The 21,124-nt window shown below is 33.9% G+C and overlaps 2 protein-coding genes and 1 long non-coding RNA gene across 3 annotated transcripts in view; 2 read left to right on the top strand and 1 right to left on the bottom strand.

Annotated features, from left to right (window-relative positions):
* The window catches only part of LOC123656830, a 52,469-nt gene that overhangs the window by 8,086 nt on the left and 23,259 nt on the right, over positions 1 to 21,124 (top strand). The window lies entirely within an intron of this gene.
* LOC123656831 lies at positions 425 to 2,394 on the bottom strand. The gene is made up of 2 exons (XR_006743606.1): positions 2,315 to 2,394; positions 425 to 593 (listed from the first exon to the last, which is right to left on the bottom strand). It is a non-coding gene; the product is annotated as an uncharacterized LOC123656831 (long non-coding RNA).
* Positions 18,043 to 20,606, top strand: LOC123657275 (piggyBac transposable element-derived protein 4-like). Its single transcript, XM_045592851.1, has 5 exons — positions 18,043 to 18,637; positions 18,766 to 18,884; positions 18,963 to 19,421; positions 19,965 to 20,079; positions 20,500 to 20,606. Exons 1-5 carry the CDS (start codon positions 18,043 to 18,045, stop codon positions 20,604 to 20,606), a joined length of 1,395 nt encoding a protein of 464 aa, XP_045448807.1.

The raw sequence follows: 21,124 nt of genomic DNA, 5'->3' as shown, positions 1-21,124 counted from the left end.
CGCAATAACTTTTTACTGGGTGTTTCGATTTTGATAATTTTTAATTTATTGAAAAGCTGATGTTCATCATATGGTCACATTTAAATTTTATCGAGATTTGATAACTAATTTTTGAGTAATCCTTGATAACGCGTAGTTACTTGACTATTTTTTCGTCGATCTACGTTGTATTACTTGTCTTTGTAATTGAAGTCGGTTTTTTTTCGTTTGTGTGCAAACACAATTATTTATTACCAAATATTACCAAGAATAGTTTGAAAAAAAATTGTTTAATCTGGAGATTACCTTTCACAAACACAGTCATAATATTAGTTCCCTGCCTGTAAGTAGGGTAATGGCACCAGTGGTCAGCCTCATAACAACTTTTTGAAGTTTGGAAAGCTGGCATTTTTACAGGATTCGTCGGATAATGAAACGTAGTACATGATTGGATTAATTGTTTATTATAGTTTTTAAACAACATATGTCAAAAACAACCTTTCTCTTTATAAAATATATATATAAATTCAAACAAAATATGGCACTTTTTGCCAGTGGTCAGCCTCTAAAATCCAGTAATCAGCCTTGATGAACCCAGTGTTCAGCCCTTATACCTATGAATAAGCATGAGATCAAAATGAGTATTATTTATATCAAAATCAACAATATTATTTATGTCTTTCTTATTTCTTATAGCTAAATTATCAGAACAAAAAAAAATCTCACCTGACCGAAATATTATTGCAAGTAAACAATCACAGTACTTATTTGTGTTCTTATTTTCTAGAACTTAATCATTAAAACATCAATATTTATTTTAAAATAATCAACGACATTAGTATCTATGCGTACTTATATACTATGTAAATATTTCTTTTAGGTTTAATACACATAACACGAAAGAGAAAAAGGTCACTAGCAAATCTACTAATAGTAGGTACCTAGTAAAATCTATTTACAATCAAATAATCACAGCCACAATCTTCCTATTTTTATATGTCTCAACTCTCTTATATATCAACGGACATATCTACCTTGAACTCATATCTATCTAATCATCTGAACTGTTACTTGTAATTAAGATATTCATTATTTCCCGGTACCCTATACACTTAGATTTTTTACCACACTTTTTTTTATTTTCTTTGGATGCGAAACAGACGAAAGATCTATTTTCCTTTTCCTTGTTCACTTTTTATTTACTTTACTAGTGCTCACGCTTACTTTTTGACTTCGTTTGGCTGCTATTTTTTCTGCGTGTTCTTTTTTTATCATTTCCCGTTTTAATTTTCTTTCTAAGATAGAGCAATCACTTTTCCAGTTTTGGGGCAAATCATAAAACTTGTTTCATCACCATTAAATATTCTCATAGGATCATCCAGTATATCCAGAGCATCGTGTTTTTTTAAGAACTCTGTCAAGTCTTGAAACCACTTTCTTAGATATTCTTCTGTTATTACACTCTTCCCTTCAAATCTATTCAAATTTCTTCAGCTGTTCATATAGATAAGGAAGGGTTTCTTCGAAAAAAGGATTTAAGCCATTTTTTTCCTGGTCTGTCATTTACGAAAGTATTAGGTCTTCCATCAGCCTTTACTATTGCTTGGACCGTATTTAATAAATTGTCAGTTTTGAAAGGAAACCCACATTTTGTTAATTTTGGACACAAATCTACCAGTGCAGCTTCTTCTGCTTTATTTAAAATGGAATCTGGACCCATTTTTCGTGGGCCTTCTGGGACACGTAGATGGAGCCGATCTTGTAGTGTGCCTCCAAGAATTCCAAACGTTCTACTAGCCTCTCTTATCGGCATTCCGTTTCGTATGGCTTCGATGGTGGAAGAGAGCTTCTCTGGAGGATAAGTTTGTCTTGGCGGTATTTTGGGCTAAAAATATCTTCTCAATTACTGAAATACAAACTACCTAAATACATTTGAGGTAAAACTAAAATGTAGTCTATCGGGGCTGAATACTGGACCAGCAACACCTAGTGGCCAGCCGCGTAAAAATAAAATGTTTAATGCGGCTGACCACTGGGTTTTTTGTGGAATATGAAAGAACATGCCTTACGAAATTTGAAAATTTTAATTTAACGGTTCTAATGACGCCTTTTCTCGCAATTTTAAAAATAATTCAAGAACCCAGTGAACAGCCCCGGGGGGCCGACCATTGGATCTTTTATAAAAAAGTAGTACCCAATGGTCAGCCCCTACAATATTTACGTAAATCAGCGATATTTTTATTCAAATTTAATATAATTCAATACGTGAAGTTTACACAATGTCAAATTTCATAAAAGACTATCACATTTAATAATAAAACATGTTTTTTCTTACCTTTTAAGAGAACACCACGCGAAGTAAAAAATATGGCGGATATGACACTACTGCTCTTTTCAACCGCCGTCACCTGTAAGAACGAGTTTAATTCTCCCCCCTGATCCCCTAACGCACCTACCGTGTGACATATTATTTAATGAGGAATCAAAGTTTCTATTTAGGTACACGTGATTCGTTTATTCTAATTGTAGCAATATTTATGACCAATAAACGACGCAAAAGGCTGACCACTGGTGCCTGGCTGGCCACTGGTGCTGTTACCCTATAATACAAATATAGATAATAATAGATGCAATCTCAAGTGGGTGAGAGAGCTAAAAATATCGTTCCAGTCTATTATAGGGACACTGAATAGTCATAAACGCCTACGTAATATTAAAGGTAACGCCAAAAATATCGTTATTCATTCATAATCAGGCCGAAACACAACTTCTAATCTTTTTTTTTATTCGCAACAATAAAAAGGTTAAAGTTTTCTTTTGATATGTTTATGTTTATCGTTTGAATTGTGTCGATAAGTTTTATGAGTAGTGGACTGTATTGATCAAATTTAAAATTATTTCACTGTTAGTAGTCTAAGTTGTCATAAAGCAACATACAATACAATTTTAAGCAAAAACCACTTCGAAACTAACTTATCAATACATATAATAAAAATGTAACGGATCGCTGTCTGTACATGGAAGATATATGAGAAAAAATATTATTGGGACCTTTATCCAGGCTAATAGAATCCAAAAGAATGATTGTTAGAATTTTTGTCTGTTTGTCTGTGCGTTTGTACACGCTATTCTCAGAAACGGCGCATCCGATTTAGATGTGGTTTTTACTAATATATTTTGGCGTTTGTTTCATGTCAATCGGTTCATAAATAAAAAAGTTATGGGAATTTAAAGAATCACATTGAACGTGTAAATACCCAAAACGCGGATGAAGTCGCGGGTACAGCTAGTCTATAAATATAAACAGAGCGTTCATTTCGAGATAATATAAAAAAATCATCCTATTTTCACAACACAAAATAACATCTTGAAATCCGACGTATGTTTTCAGTATTTAGTTTTAGTATGTGTTGTCGAATAACAATACGAAAATACTAAAAAAAAATGTCCGTACAACAGTGAGATAATAATAATATTAGTAATACTTAAATACAGATTGTTGTTTTTTATATTTAATGTTATATTTTTTATTGAATACTTTGTATATTGTACGCGCTTTGTATGTTTGTATGTTTGTGGCTGTTTCGCTGGCAGTTGCGGGTTCGATCCCCACATGACAAACATTTGCATTGGACATACAGATGTTTGCCATGGTTTAGGTGTTGTAATTTGATAGCCATCGTTACTTATAGTAGGATATATATCCGCCAACTCGCATTGGACCAACGTGGTGAATTAAACTCTGATCCTTCTCCTACATGGGGTAAGAGGCCTTTGCCCAGCTATGGGATATAACAGGCTGAAGAGATTGTATATTGTACACTTAGTCTTTAAAGATGCATAGATGTATACGCAAAAGATAAAGATAGGAGTTATTTTTAGTGAACTCGCACAGACGAGCTTGCCATTTGTCTGTTCGTTAATCCATAAATCATTCAGGGTATCTGTTAATAGTATGGTTAATAGTATATTACTCTAACTTATTTTTATTATTGTTTTATAACTATCTCACACTTGATTACTCACTCACTCTACACCCACATTTTGTCTAAACGTAAATAAATATTCACATTTTACGTATCCTTTAGAAGCCACGTTCCTTTTAAAGGTATTATGTCTTTAAGAGGAATGTAAAGAGATATCTAAACCGACAAATCTTCTTGTTAGTAAAATTCCGATTCAGAAATTACTTACTAGTTTGTAGTAATAATTCGTGAAATAATGTGAAGATTGTCATTGAGAGTTTATTTTATAATTAGGTCAGTCTAGATTAAGATTACTTAAAACCTGTCAACCTTTTATTAAAATTACTCATACATAAGCCAGCAATCGAAGCGTATCAGGTTATATTTCAGAGCGGATATGATAACGTGATTCTAGTAGCTGCTTTTATCAGGCGATCCTATCAGCGATTGTGCAATACATTTACCACTGTCAGATATATCGGCTATATAAAAGCTCTTACAACAATATACAATTGCATATTATAAAACTCGACAATAAATAATTTAAATTATAATTTTGTTTATTATCAAGGTTCTGTTGTCAAAGACTATATTTCTATAATAGGGTAGGTGTGTATTGATTTTTTTAATAATTTATTGTATTTTTTATGCTTAACTTTAAAAAAAAAGTATTAGCATTTTGCACTCCTTCTACTCTCTAAATTTCATACTCCTCCTTTCGGGCGATTTTCGTAAAAAGGGGTACAAAGTTTTCGGTTCACGTATTAATATATAAATAATATAAAGTACCTACTTTTACTACATGATGATTTGAAAATGTTGTAAACATCGTAATAAATCGCTTTGGAATCGAAATAAATTACACTAACGAAATGCTTCACTGACAAATATTCCATGTTGGAGATCCGGAAAAACTCACGGAGTCTTTATGATCAAACCAAACATTTGTCATGAGAGGATAGAACTTTACTATTGGCTAACGTTACAGCTAGCTGCTGTGAACACTGACTAAATCAATTCGTCCTCAAAAAATTTATAGCTATGTTTTTATTTTTACGGATAAAGCAATGAAATATTTTCACAAACACAATGAATTATATGTCTTTTGAGTGATTTTGAGCATTAAGAAAATAATAAGTTGAATTCTAAAACGTTTAAAATGATCTTTTATATGTCTCACCACTGCTCGTTTTCTATTGATGTCTAGTAAAACAGCATATAATTCTAATTACATTTTTATTATATCGAAAATCATTTCTAGCGTGGTAAGGATGAAATCCTGATTGATCTATGATCAATTCAGTCTCTTCATGAACTAGCTTTCTGTCGATTCGTTGTTTGTTCTTATTCCGTTTAATATTATCGCTAATTGCTTTAAATATTTTGATATATTCTATTGACGACACGTTAGCGCAACGGTCACAGCACTGGTTTGTGGCAGTTGCGCTGGCGGTTGCGAGCTCGATCACCGCACATGACAAACATATGTAGTGGCTATAGAGATGTTTGCCATGGTCTGATTGTTTATGTAGTCCTTGCGGGTCTCCCCACTGTGCTCCGAAGAGCACGTTAAGCCGTCGGTTCCGGTTTTTATTATGTATACCTGATAGCGATCGCTACTCATAGTAAGGAATATATCCGCCAACCCGTGTCGAAATAAGGTGTAGATTAAGCTCTGACCCTTCTCCTACATGAGGAAAAAGGCCTATGCCCAGCAGTGGGATATTATATTATTATTCTTCGTTGTATGTTTTTTATACTTATTTGTATTTGCTTGACACAAATTATATCATGATATTATTTCACCAATGTCACTTACGTGGATTAGTAGACTTATTGTACAAACATGTCCCGCCTGACATGTACGTCGGTAAATATAAACAAACTTTGTGGCATCGTAAAATGTATGTTTTACATGACCTTTGTAATAATCCTCTGTGGCAGCTACAATTTTAACGAAGTTATTATAAGCCACATTCTGTAATACAATATGTTAACGACATTACAAAAAATTACAAAAATCCGACGAAAAGAGACAGAAATTTACATAAAATACTACACAATATTTCAGAAATAAAAACGTACTTGCAAACGAAAAATAAAACGACTCCAATTACATAAACAAGAAATACAACGAAGGTAAACGAAAAAAGTCAAGTAAATATGCATTGTTACAAACAACTCAAAAAATAATTTGAAGATTCTCGATAAAATTTAAATAGGACCACAAGACAAACACCAGCTTTCGATTTTAAAAAAATCATCAAAATCAGTTACCATCATCACTTCAGCCTATCGCAGTCCACTGCTGGACATATGCCTCCACAAGTTCGCGCCAAAAATGGCGTAAACTCATATGTATTGTCCAAAGCCACCACGCTGGGTCGGCGGGTTGGTGACCGCAGGGTTGGCTTTGTCGCACTGAAGACCTTCTGCGGCTTGTATATTTCAAAGCCAGCAGTTGGATGGTTATCCCGCCATCTGTTGGATTTTTAAGTTCCAAGGTGTAGTGGAACTGTGTTATCTCTTAGTCGCCGCTTACGACACCCACTTGAAGAAAGGGGGTGGCTATATTATTTACTGCCGTAACCACACAGCGTTTATATATATATATATATATATATATATATATATATATATATATATATATATATATATATATATATATATACAATATCAAAATCAGTACACCCAGTTAAAAGCTATCAGGTAATACACATAAATATTACATCGTTCAAGTTAACGAAAATAATCATCAAATCAAAACTACTAAGCCAAACTTAATCTAATTTTTACGGATCCAAATAGCAACTACTCCGTAAAAAAATAATAACAATGAGAAACTCCTTCTTTTTGAAAATATAAATAGTGGTTTTATGTTGTTGTAAATTTAAAACATTATACTGCGTCTAGTTTCAAAATAAGAACTGTTTTTGAAGGCACAAAGCAGAAACTATATTAAAGATTGTTAAGCTCTTGAGTCGTTAAATACACTTTCCTAGTCGCCTTTCACGGTTTGTTGAAAACGTATGTCTGTTTACGAGTATATCATCATAATATTTATCAATCAAAATGTCATTAATAGAACGAAACATGATTTTTCACTTTCATCCAGTTTGTTCATTGTCACTCAACATAAGTTGTAATAATTTTCAGAATAAAAATCGAAAATGATCGTAAAATTGTCTTGGATTTTGTGATGGACAAAAAAAAAATGTGTTAGCGTTTGTATACCGTACGTATCATTGTTAAACGTATAAAAGCACCTTATAAAATCCCTTTGAAAAAAAAGCAGACTATTTTTCTCTTATAAATATTTACATATGTTCCTCTCACTACAGTATCTTCTGTTCAATATATTTCTGCTCCACATTATTCCGTTAGATATCTTTCTGCTCAGGAATTTCAATGGCAAATTTCTAAAAACTAATTGATGACCAAATCAGTTTAATATTTTCTATGGTTACGTAGGTAAGTAGAAAATGACAACACAAGACACTCTAGTTCGATATAAGCATAAATTTTCAGTTCACTAACCCAAGTAAACTAAACATATAAGCTAGTAAAATTTTACTACAAACAGTAAAAGCTCTAACACTGTTTTAATATATGACGCTCGTTGCGTATGTTTAAAACGGCTCATCACAGGAACATAAAAATTAACGATCTATATCCGGAGCAAATGACAGCGCTCGTTTAATGCGTTAAAGAAGACTTCTTAGCTCTTGTTATCTCAGTCGACGCATTGTTCTTTTAAAATAGAATATCTATTCAAGAGGGCGGTGTTGAAAGTTTTACGATACCACTTGTCTATGCTAAATTCATTGTGTCCGTACAGTATTATAGGTTCAGTTATCTATATAACTATTAAAATAACTGATCTTATTTATGTTTATTTATAAATCGTTACAAATATTTGTACAACTCATATAAATCATCATTGGAGATAATCTTTTTCGTAAAGACGTAACAAAGAAAGTTCTATTAATAATCCTCACTACCACATATCGAAAATTTGATGTAATTATCTTTCATACCCGAGTAGGTTATTTACTAGCAAACTTTAATATATAATTATATTTCTAAATCGGGCTGGGATAACTTGAAGTTATCACATCAATCCATTAAACCCAATAATTAAAATTAATTCACATAATGAACAGTTTCATGTAGGCAATAATTTAACAACATTAATTTGTACAGATTATATAATTTTAGTTGTTCGAATGTCTCCATTAAAATATATCTTTTATATATAGCATTTTATATCTTTTTGCCTGGAATTTATCAATTACAAGAATTTATCGAAATGACTGAATTTATACTATTGTACAAGAGAAACAAATTAAGATAAATTTAAAAAAATTAGAAAAGTACACAAGATATTTTGAGCCTTTAAACCATTTCGTTATTCAAAAGTAATGTAAGGTAATTCAAATAAATATAACGTGGACGTGTAATGATACGAGTTAATCTCAGATCCGTCTCACTTCCTTCAGCAAATACAAAAATAAAAATAGGACGCGAATGCGAATCTTTTAATATCTACAAGTAAATATTTATAACATTCAACACAATATTACACATTTTATATGTAATTTCATTTCACGATACAAACCCGTACAGTCTCTAGGCTATCCGGAACAAATTACCGTTAATTATCTCTACGTTCTGTTATGATATGAGACAAATAATACTGTCGCTTAGATTTCTTATAGTCTAAATTAAACTAAATTTAAACATCTTTACGCAGTTTTTCCTGCCTATTATTTTTATCATAACTTCATCATCCTTTCCATCATTTTTTCATTTTTTCCCGTCTTCGGCCTGTGTATTTCAAAGCCAGTATTATATTTAGACAACAAGAAATATTTATAACAGATTAAAATGTTGTAGATATGTATATATGAAAGCGAAAGTTCATTTATACATCACGACATTTCAAAAACCGCTTCTCGAATAAAGATGATTGCCAGGGAGGTAGTTTATAGTCAGTAGACGTAGGCTACAAACGGTTTTTTTTTTAAATTTTACATGTTGGGAGTCATTATTGAAGTTAGAAACATAAAAATTTGTTTTTGACTACTGAATAATGAATTAATCAGTAAATATGCATTGAGCCGTATGTGGAAAAATTGTAGAATTCCCTTACAACAAACAAATATTGTAGAAATTCTACAAATAGAAATAGAAATGAAAATTTATAGAGCTTTGTGATTTTTGAAGTAGGTTTGAAACTTTTTTGAGGCTACATCATCATCATCATTCCAGCATATTGCAGTCCACTGCTGGACATAGGCCTCCACAAGTTCGCGCCAAAAATAGGTGAACCCATGTGTGTTGCCCATAGTCACCACGCTGGGCAGGCGGGTTGGTGACCGCAGGGCTGAGGCTACATACTGATGAAAAATAAATAACTATTTCAGCGTTTGTGGACATTTTATCCCTAAGGGACTTGTAATAGGAGTTGAAGATTCATATTAGGGTCAATGTGGAACCCCGTCATTTTGGAATAAAAAGCATGAAACTTTATCCTTAGGCTTTTGGTCATTAATTTGTATGATATTAACATTTACTTTGGGCTGATAAATAAATATCCGTCTTCATTCTTAGGCCGAGCTAGGTACGGAAATAAATTAAAAGTTTTTCACTCTTTATAGAATTTCTACGCCACAGTATATTTTAAAAGTTTGTCTGTCATATTGGAAGTTAGAATCATGATTTTATATTCAGGCTTTTGATCGAAATGTTTTTTGTGCGAATGTTCCATTTTTTTTATATAACGAGGTTGGCAAACAAGTGCACGTCTCACTTGATTATAAACGATTACCGTTGCTTATAGACGCCTGCAACACCAGAAGCGTGGCAAGCAAGTTGTCGACCCTACCCCCAGGAGCTTTGGTCAGCTTACACAACACCTTGAAAGCAATGTTATTTGGCTGTGATCTTCTGTAAGGTCGACGTAGTTCCCCAGTCGAGCTGCTCCAGATTTTGAGAATTATATATCGTGCTGTGACTCAGTTCAGAGATCAGAGATCTATTCGATTGAGAGCGAGTTTAGTGAGCAGACCTGTAGATCTGGCGCAGGAAAGTTAAAACATATATAAGCTAAAGGGTTTTTGTCGTTCGAATGATAAAAAATGAGACTTTTAAATTTTTTTATGGATTGAAAACTTCATTAGTATTTTTAGTTATTATAATATCATACCTAGACGTGGAAAATTGAACCAACAAGCAGAATACAAGTCACTATAAGTCCCCAAATAGACCAGTCGATTTTCAACACAGTTTTGTTACACTATTGATTGGTATGGTTGTATTTTAGTTCGAAACAGATACCAGTAATAATAAATAAAGAACATCTCTTAAATTTAATTAATTAGCTATCTGTCCATATTGCAAAATAAATAGCAGTAGTTGGTATTCAATTTAATAATAATCGACCATTTCTGTTTAATTAAATATTCTGTTTAATTAGTTATCCGTTTTGAAATTGATTCAACGTTTATTATTTATTTTATTTATTTATTTACTCTTTATTGTACACCACAATATGCAAATACAAAATAATAATAATACAGACAACTTAAGAATGTGTAGTACAAGAGGCGGTCTTATGGCTAGTTAGCCATTTCTTCCAGACAACCCGAAATAGGATTGAATACTATTTATTTGAGGATCGGGTAGGTGGTGCAGTTATATTGTAATAAACTTACATACAAATATCTACACATTAATACTTATAAGCAATACATATATATACATTTGATTAATATAATATAATAAACTAATAAATATAACAACAGTATCTCATAGCAGTTACAATCAATTTCGCCATAAATAAATTAAAAAAAAATAAATAATAAAATTAATAAACAAATAAATTTAATTGGAATCGCTCTCAGTATTAAGGTAATGTATTTTAACTAATCTTTTGAACGATGGGAGTGATTTGGCTTCTTTGATACATAATGGTAAATTATTCCATAGTTTAATTGCCCGAATGGTGAAAGACTGACTGAAAAATTTTGTTTTATGAACAGGCATTTTTAACATTAGTCTCCTCGAAGATCTTAGGGAAGAAGGGTCCCCGATAAATTCAAACTTATCTTTTAAATAAGACGGAGCCTTAGGATCAAACAACGCACAGTACAGAAGAGATAAAATATGCAGGTTTCGGCGAGAACGTATTGGAAGCCACTTGAGCTTGGAACGAAATTCAGAAACATGGTCATATTTGCGAAGGCAGAATATAAACCGTATAGCAAAATTTTGAAGACGCTCAAGCCTATTAAGTTGGTCCTCTGTTAGATTAATATAGCTTACATCTGCATAGTTGAGAATCGATAGGAGGAGAGAATTCGCCAACATAATTTTGGTAGGAATTGGTAAAAAAAAGACTTGAGGCGCCGTAGGGAGCTCAATGCAGCGAAAGTTTTTCTTCTGACTTCTTTTAATTGTTCTGACCACGACAAAGTCCGATCGAGTTGTATACCAAGGTCCCTTACGGTGGCACAGTAAGGCAGACTAATACCATTATAAAAGATAGTAGGTAGTGTTGAGCTATCAACCGCTGCGATCAAGCTTGGACTACCAATAACTATAACCTGTGATTTGCTCGGGTTAACATTAAGTCCGTAGCGTCTACTCCACTTAGAAATATTAGCTAAATCTCTGTTGATTAAATCAATTGTACTATGGAGATCTTGAAGCGTTGCGTGACGATAAATTTGGACATCGTCTGCATACATATGGTAGAGAGAAGAAATGGATTGAGTAATCGAATTGATAAAGATTGAGAAGAGCAATGGAGATAGAACGCCGCCTTGAGGTACGCCAGCTTGGACATCACACCATGAAGATGTGGCATCATCGTAGCGTATGCGCTGTCGTCGCCCTTTGAGGTAGCTCAGAAACCAGTCTATCACCGAGTGAGACATGCTAAAAGCGCGCAACACACTCAATAGAATGTCGTGGTCAACACAGTTGAACGCGTTACTAAAGTCCAAAAGTATTAAAACAGTGAGTTGTTTATTATCCATAGCCAGTCGGATGTCGTCGGTAACCTTGACCAGAGCTGAAGCCGTACTATGACCAGAACGAAATCCAGATTGAAGAGGATTTAAGAGGGAATGTTTGTAAAGGAAACTATTTAATTGTTGGAAAACTAACTTTTCTAGGATTTTTGAGAGGAAAGGAAGAATAGAAATCGGCCGGAAATCGGATATACAGGTAGCACTAGTTTTTTTAGGAATAGGGATAATATGTGCATCTTTCCAGGTTTTGGGAAACTTACTACACGTGAGAGAGTAATTAAGGATGTGTAACAAAATAGGAATAATTATATCTAGGATAGGGATGATCATATTACGGCTTAAGCAGTCGGCTCCGACGGCATTCGAAGCCACAGACAGCGCAACTCTTCTAACATCACTCCCGGTGACAGAGGAGAAAGTAAACGGTAAGATGTTAGAAGTTGATAGTGATGAAAGATAATTTAAAGTTTGTTGTTTATCAACATCATTGAGTATCGTGGAAGAGGAGAAATGCTTATTGAGAAGCTCAATGTCAATATTTAAAGAGTTTTTACGAGACGATTTACCAACTCCTAAGGTTTCGAGAAATTTCCATGTTTTAGCAATGTCGCCGTTTTCGACAAATTTATGGATGTGGCGTCGTTGAGCATCTCTACATAATGTATTGCAGCGATTACGGATTTTTTTATATTTATCGCGGTTACGGTCAGTGTTATTGATTTTATATTTATACTTGGCTTTGTTTTTATCGGCAATTAAAGTTTTAAGCTCCTCAGATAGCCACGGAGCCGGATGGTGCTTTAATCTCACAGGCCTTATAGGTGCGTGTATGTCATATAGCTGGATTATTCGCATATTAAACAGCTCCACCTTTTCATCTATAGAGTCAGCATCATAAACCTCAGACCAGTCCATTCGACGAGCATCGTTACAGAGATGGTCTCTATCAATTCCGCCAAAATTACGTTGGAGAAGAGTTTTTGATTTGGATTTGGGAGGACGAATTTTGTATGAGAGAAAGATCAAATCATGATAAGAAAACATATCAGCGGAATGTTGCCCATATTTGAAAACTGAATCTAGTGATGATACCATAATAAGGTCAAGAAGCGAGGGGGTACAGCCAGGAGAATGGTGTGTAGCTGATAGAGGTAGGATATGCAAATTACATGATTCTGTTATCTCTAACAGTTTTTTACTGTTTGTGTCGCCTTTCAGTAAGCAGGTGTTAAAATCTCCCATTATAACCACGTGGCTGTAGCTATGAACAAGGTTTTCTAAGATATCTTCAAAATTTGTGAAGTAGTTAAAAAGAGATGAAGGGTTGTAGAACACACCCAGAAGCATTTTAGAGTTGGAAAGATTTACTTCAATAAGTAAATGTTCGGCCATATCGGGTTGAGGAGGTTGAGTAGACGAACTTATGATGGTAAAAGGAATATGGGTACGTAAAAAGATCGCTACCCCTCCACCTCGCTTACCGATACGATCGTTACGAATCAGCTGAAAGCCCGGTATTGAGTATAAAGTGGAAGGCAAACAAGGCTTAAGCCATGATTCCGAAACAAGGATGGCGTGAATATTGCGCGAGTCAAAAGATGCAAGCATATCGAGATAGTGAGCCGGAACACTTTGAGCATTTATGTGGATAACATTAAAATTTTTCAGGCAGTCTGAGAAATGTGAATCGAGGGCGACATTTAGAGTGGGAGAAGATGTACTGTGGTAACTATCATCACTGGACAATCCGTCAGATAAGGAGAGGGAAAAATATTGATCACTATGAGTACTCATTTCAAATAATACAATAGACTAAATAAACAATAAATAAAATATATAACAAAGCAGATATATATGCTATATAGTATATGTATAAATAATGAACTAACCGAATCTCAAATCATCAAATTACCCGCCAGCTATACTAAACGAAAATACACATTTTAAAACACATAATTCGTATAGAACTCAATGAAAAATTTTAACAACAATGTTTATTAACATTAATGATATATATAAGAGCTAAAAATAAAAGTTTAAAAATCTCAGGTAAAAAAGTATGAATAAAACAGTAAAACAAAATTATAATTAAAACTTGAAAGTAATTGCTGTAGGATCTAACTTTACGTACAACAGAAATTAGTATTAATTTGAACGCAACCACATGTCATTTGTCATTGTCAGTTGTCATTGTCTCTGTCAGTTGTCATTGTCTCTGTCAGTTGTCATTGTCTCTGTCAGTTGTCATTGTCTCTGTCAGTTGTCATTGTCTCTGTCAGTTGTCATTGTCTCTGTCAGTTGTCATTGTCTCTGTCAGTGTCATTGTCACTTGACAATGACAGATGTCCCTGTATACCAGTATCAGATGTCAAAGTCATCTGTTTTCGTCAATGTCATCTGTCATTGTCTTAGTCACCACTGGCATCTATCAAAGTCATATGTCTTTGTCAATGTAACCTGTAATTGTCATAGTCAGTATGGCTGAGATTTTCAAGAAAGAGGGTACATTTCTATGTGGGTAAAAATAAAAAATATTAACAAAACAGTAATAAAATAACTACCCACAATAATATTCAGTACAATATATATATATATTAGATTACCCTCACCAACAGTTAAATCAATTACCCACAGCAAAAAGATCATACTTAAACCAAACAAACAATGGAATGAAAACAACACTCGAAACACTTATTTTTTAACAGGTTTCTTCACTCTCGTTGTAGTTGTTTTAGTTTGTTTCCTGGTTTCTATCTGTGTAGCGACACTTGGGACCCCGGTAGCGGCCGAAACATCACCTGAGATTGCATCCAATTCTGTCATCGTTGTCACACGGTGTCTGTGTCCATTATCATCCAGTACGACAATAATACTATCTCTGGTCCAACACTTTGCAACGCCAAAGTGCTGCCTAGCAGCCAAAAAGACCTTGTGTCGCTGTTTAGTTAGGAACTCAGATACAGTGTATCCAGTCCCTTTTAGCCTCGTCTTTGACGACCAAGCCTGGGATCTCAAAGAAATGTCTTTAAATTTAATCAAAATCGGCCGAGGTTTGCCTTGTGTAGGACGACCCAATCTGTGGCAGATACTGAGGGTGCTAGTAGTGACTTGTTGGAGCTTAAGATGTTCACTAAGTAGTTTCGTCGCACATGCTGTTGTGTCTTCTTCATCGGCCTCCGGAACTCCATGCAGCAGAAGAATTTTCCTCCGAGACCGTATCTCCAAATCTTCGTACTGTTTTGATAGATATTCGACTTGTTGCTGGAGATTTTCTAATGCAACAAGGACGAAAGTACGGAAGGAATCGAATTGACTGCTGATACTGGAGGATGATGGACTTGATGTGGCGAGAGTACTACATTTTAACTCCTTTTGGAAATCGTTCATCCTCGCATTGAATGTCTGCGCAAGCTCGTCAATGGTGCGCTTAATAGATTCCATTATTGGATCACGACACTTGGTTCTATATAAAATTCAGATGCTGGCAGGCAAATCAAAGTTATAGGTACATTAATTTAATGTTAATAATCAGATTTTCTATTTATAAACAATATTTATAACAGAGCAAAATATTTATGTTGCACGCTTCACGACTACCCGCGTAATTTTACCTTGATTATGACCGAAATATTCACGGATGAATTCATAGTATTACATTTTAAAGTGAGCATGACATTCAAATATGAAATGGGTTGCCTTTAGTTTGACAAGTCAAGCTTGATTTTGATATAAAACTTTGTGCGAATTTTATAAATATTTTTAAGTATTAAGTATAAAGTTTTCATAGTACATTTTTCTACCTATGTAGGTAAACGAGTACTAAAAAATTCAAATTAAGTAAACGAGTAGGTGCTTAAATACCGCGACAGACTTTTATATCATAAATTTTCAGCAATATTATGGAGAATATAAAAGTGTAATGACGTTAAATATCTATAGAAAGTTTTGAAGGAAAGGTTTATTTAATTGTTTTTAGCATATTTAAATGAATGCTTGTTTATTTTTTATTTTTTACTATAAATTTATTTAACTAAATCTTTTAAATGGTGACCTATCTCTATACTTAGGTTGTAATTGAATACATTATTACGAAATGAAATATATTTTATATTTACTTTTATTTTTTACTATTTTATAAGTAGTATTATACTTACTTAAATATATGTATATAATATTTCGTATAATTAACTACTTTCATGTCTGTAAGTACGTGTGATAGAAATACTAGTACCACTACGTCAAAGTTGAACTATTTACTTTAAAAGACAACCCTATCTTAAAGATGGTGGTATTAAGGCCGAGTGGAATACTTGATACCGAAGTTAGTCTTGTGTAAATATCGTTTGGCGTCATCGGGGACGTCGGCGGGCGTCCCGACGCCGAACCCCTAACGGAGGAGTGGGTGAATAAATAAAACAATAGCTTCACGTTATAGGCCTCGCTATGAGGCGGTATTTATGAAGAATTCATTTATATTACTAAATCGTAATTATAACTCAGTAGAGATGTAAACTATATAGTGTTTCAATACATAATAGCGTAGTGTAGCTTTGGGTTTATTTATTAGTTTACTAGCTGAATCGCCGAATTTTCCAATTTGGTACAGTGCTTTGGAATTATTGCACTTACATTCATATGTTTAGGAGATTCTTTTAATTTATTATAAATTTATCGTGATAGATAGTAACATTTTATTATAAATTAATAATTAAATAAATAAACTTTAGTTTGTTCATAGAAATTCAATGATAACAAGATTTTGTTTAAATCGCGAAACACAATTCGAATTCACAGAAATTCGAAAAATAAAATATTATCGGTGTATTCGCTTTGTTTATTTTATTTAAGAGGTAGGTGTTCGGACAGACTTAGTTCTGTCAAAAGTTAATAGTAAATTTTTTTTAATTTTTTTTTTTTTAACTTTTTTTTATTTATTTTTTTATTTTAGAACCTTCCGTGGGCCTTAAGGAAGATACAAAAAATAAATCAGCCGAATCGGTCGAGTCATTCTCGAGTTATGCGCTTAGCAACATTCATTTTTATTTCTATAGATATGGTAGAAATAAAATTTTACTAAAATCGGTCAGAGCGCGTATGAGTTTCTAAGCTTGATTAAACTGTAAAAAAAAACTGCGGTTTTTAAATAGACTTCTATTGTTTATAACGCATGTTCGATAGCAGTTTCTAGAAAAGATGGACATGAAGCTACGTATTTACTTCAAAGTTAAAACTCACAAAGTGGTGATCAAGGCTATTTCCATTCTAAATGCTTCGTAACTTTATTTTACTACAGTTTTGTTCTTAATTGTTTATAAACGTAAAAATTTCGTCACTTTATAGTTTCCTGCATTCGTTGTAATTCGTTTAACGCTATAAACGTGGTGATTTTAATTATGTCTCGCAGATGTTGCTATTTTATTATCTACATGGCATTGGTTGAAAGTTTTCAATACAAATAAATAGTGATATTGAGAATTTTCATAGTGGTCTCCTTATACATATTAGTTGTGCCCTGCGGTTTCACTTGCGTTATCTTAGAAAAAAAACACACTAAAATATTATGTAGCCTATAGCCTTCCTCGTTAAATAGACTATAATAATAATAATAATAAAGCTTTATTTAATTCTATACAAAATTCATTAATAAATTAATCAAGTTTTAACAAATTTAACAGGTTCACTGTCCACTCTCCAGAGTGGGAATGGTCCATAAGTCCAGTTATGTTTTTATTAAAAGTCGGTTTATAAGTGGTTAAAATGTATGCCTAAATGTGTTATAAAATATTTATACTTTCCTGAAATAGTTTTTTTAACACAGACCACATATGGTCTGTGGACTCGTAGTGCTTCCAGGAATGTAAAAATTACCTTGTAAGTCCACAGACCTTATGTGGTCTGCGCATACTTTTCTTTTTATTACGTATTTTACCGTTTGGCAACAAAAATATTCAGTAAAATTGACTGATTGTAACATTTGACATGACGTTATTGACATTTCAGATAATGAAGTTCAAATTATTCACTCATTTACCGTTGACTTGTCTTGTCTTATTTTGTGTAAAATGAGCCGTAAACAAGTGATTACCGACGAACAGCTGACGAGAATATTAGAAGAAAGTGATTATGAAGAAGAAATTCTGTCAAATTCATCGGATAGTGTGGAAAATTTGTATGATGACGACAGTGTGGCAGATCCAGATTTTTTTCCAAGTGAGTCTCAGTTTAGAACACAGGCAAGTGATGTACCTGCACTATCAAATTCAGATTCCAGCAATAGTGCTACTAGCGATGCAGTAAACACATCTGTTCAAACTCCGAGAAATTCTGCTCCAAGAATTTTTGTTTCAAGATCGACTACAGATTACGACATGAAACGACATGACGAGAATGAAGGTTGGAACTATGACATCCAGCCATTGCATCGTGAAGATTTTACTAGTGACAGCTTTTTACATATTGATCAAATTCCTGAAAATGCCGATGTCTTTACGATATTTCGCTTATTGGTTGATGATGAAATCCTGGACTTGATGGTACAACAGACAAACTTGTACGCTGAGCAATCTATTGCTGCTAATCCTGGTGGTCGTTGGACTCGTTGGAAACCTGTTACCAGGGAAGATATAGAGAAATTTATGGGCATTTACTTAGTGACTGGTATAATTAGATTTCCATCATTAGAAAGTTACTGGAAACGAGACCCTATTTATTACCATCCACTGATGCACACGATAAAAATGTCATACAATCGTTTTGTTTCAATATTGCGTTGCTGGCATTTGTAGACAATACAGCGGAAAGAAATGATCGTTTGTACAAGGTCAAACCAGTTATAGACATTGTAATGAGAAACTGCAGAAAACTACTTACGCCAAAAGATGTCATTGTCGTGGATGAGTCGATGGTCCCTTTTCAAGGGCGAATACTGTTTCGCCAGTATAACCCAAATAAAACCCACAAGTACGGCCTAAAGATTTACTAGGCCACAACTGATGATGGGTATGTTTGGAAATACAAAGTGTACACTGGCCAGGATCCCCAAATTTCTAATCTGGATAAACCTGGAAGCGTCGTCGTTGAGCTGTGTGAAGAGCTTTTGGACCAAGGGAGAATGGTTATAGCAGATAATTGGTATACAAGTATACCATTAGCTGAATACTTGCTCAGTCGCAAGACAAATCTTTGTGGCACTTTGCGAAAAAACCGCAAACATCTGCCGTTATTAGTCAAGAAAAAGAAGCTCAAAAGTGGACAGCATATCGCCGCTCAGCGGAATAATATAACAATTCTAAAATGGAAGGACAAAAGGGATATCCTTATGATCTCAACTTACCACGCTGATGAGCAGACTATGACTACTGGGAGAAATGCACGCCTGAAGCCTAATATGATTCTAGAATATAACAACCGCAAAAAAGGCAGCGATCTTTCTGATGAGTTAGTCAGTTATTATTCTCCGATTCGTAAAAGTCTTTCGTGGTACAAGAAGATTGCAGTTGATGTTATTTTCGGGGTCATCATTACATCATTACGGCCTATACAGTCCACTGCTGGACATAGGCCTCCACAAGTTCACGCCAAAAATAACGTGAACTCATGTGTTTTGCCCATAGTCACCACGCTGGGCAGGTGGGTTGGTGACCGCAGTACTGGCTTTGTCGCACCGAAGACGCTGCTGCCCGTCTTCGGCCTGTGTATTTCAAAGCCAGCAGTTGGACGGTTATCCCGCCATCGGTCGGCTTCTTAAGTTCCAAGGTGGTTGTGGAACCTTGTTATCCCTTAGTCGCCTCTTACGACACCCACGGGAAGAGAGGGGGTGGCTAAATTCTTTAGTGCCGTAGCCACACAGCACAGCGGGGTTTTCGGGGTAGCCGTAATAAATGCGCTGTATATCTACAATAAACTGAACCCAAAAAATAAATATTCTCTTCTACAAGCACAAACAGATATTGTGAAAAAACTTGTGGGTATAAACATGGCACAGATACCGGCTCCGGTTGTAGCTACTCCACAGCAAAATTCAATTGCAGGCACATCACGTCAAAGCATCTCGCCATCACCAGCACAACATTTTCTTCAAATGCTAGATAAGAAAGACGGTAAATTACAAAGACGAAGGTGTACAGGTTGTTATGAACGACATAGATTGACAGGAGAGACAGCACAGGCTGCTACTAATAAGGCGAAAAGAGTTTCGCAAATATGTAATATTTGCACAAAACCTTATTGTTTGCAATGTTTTCAAAAAGCTCATGTATAATTTTTGTTCTATATAATAAATTTTATATTCAAATCCCATATTTTTGTTACTTTTTTACCCAATGCTTAGCTAATTTCTAAGTAATTGAACAATAAAATTCGAAAAAAAATTTTTTATGTCCCTCTGTTGACACTTTTAACTTCATACCCTTTAAAAAAAAATATCAAGTATTCCCCTAAGTCCCAGCACTTTTTATAATCCTTATGATGTGTCCTGCCAAGTCCGCATTAAATATGAGACTTTCCTCTCACGTCCACAGTATCAGATGTCTTAGAAACAACAAGTGAACATACCACATACGGTCTGTGGACTGATATGGAAGTATCTCTACAGACCGTATGTGGTATGTGGACAATGAATCTGTAAATTACATTATACAAATTATATGAATTAAATTAAACAAATTAAACGAAATTAAATATATACTATTTACAGAAATTTTATTTTATTTAATTTCGGTAATAGACTACTCAGCACAAAAATATTTTTTTCAATTCGAACCAGTAGTTCCTGAGGTTACCACGTTCAAAAAAACAAGCAAGCTTTTCAGCGTTATAATATTAGTATGGATTATGACTTGTAAATTTTGGAGACAATATTTGTGATTATATGGATATTATTCAAGGTTTTATTAAAATTCATTTATTTAAATTTTAATATTGCTATTAACAACATCAAATTACCAGACATTTAACATAAGGTTATATTATAATCTTTCACAGATGTGTTAGCACTTAGCGTTGTTTCGGAACCTTAAAGGAGTACGTACTTTCAGCATCACAGTCAACGTAATAGTTTTCTAGTACAGTAGAATAGTGTCACTTTTTTACTCTTTGTGCTAGCGTCGCGCAAAATACGTGACACACGAAAAATAAATACATTCG

The sequence above is a fragment of the Melitaea cinxia genome, chromosome 10 (assembly GCF_905220565.1).
Source record: "Melitaea cinxia chromosome 10, ilMelCinx1.1, whole genome shotgun sequence".
In the NCBI taxonomy this organism is placed as follows: domain Eukaryota; kingdom Metazoa; phylum Arthropoda; class Insecta; order Lepidoptera; family Nymphalidae; genus Melitaea; species Melitaea cinxia.
This window is presented reverse-complemented; position numbering and strand designations above follow the sequence as displayed.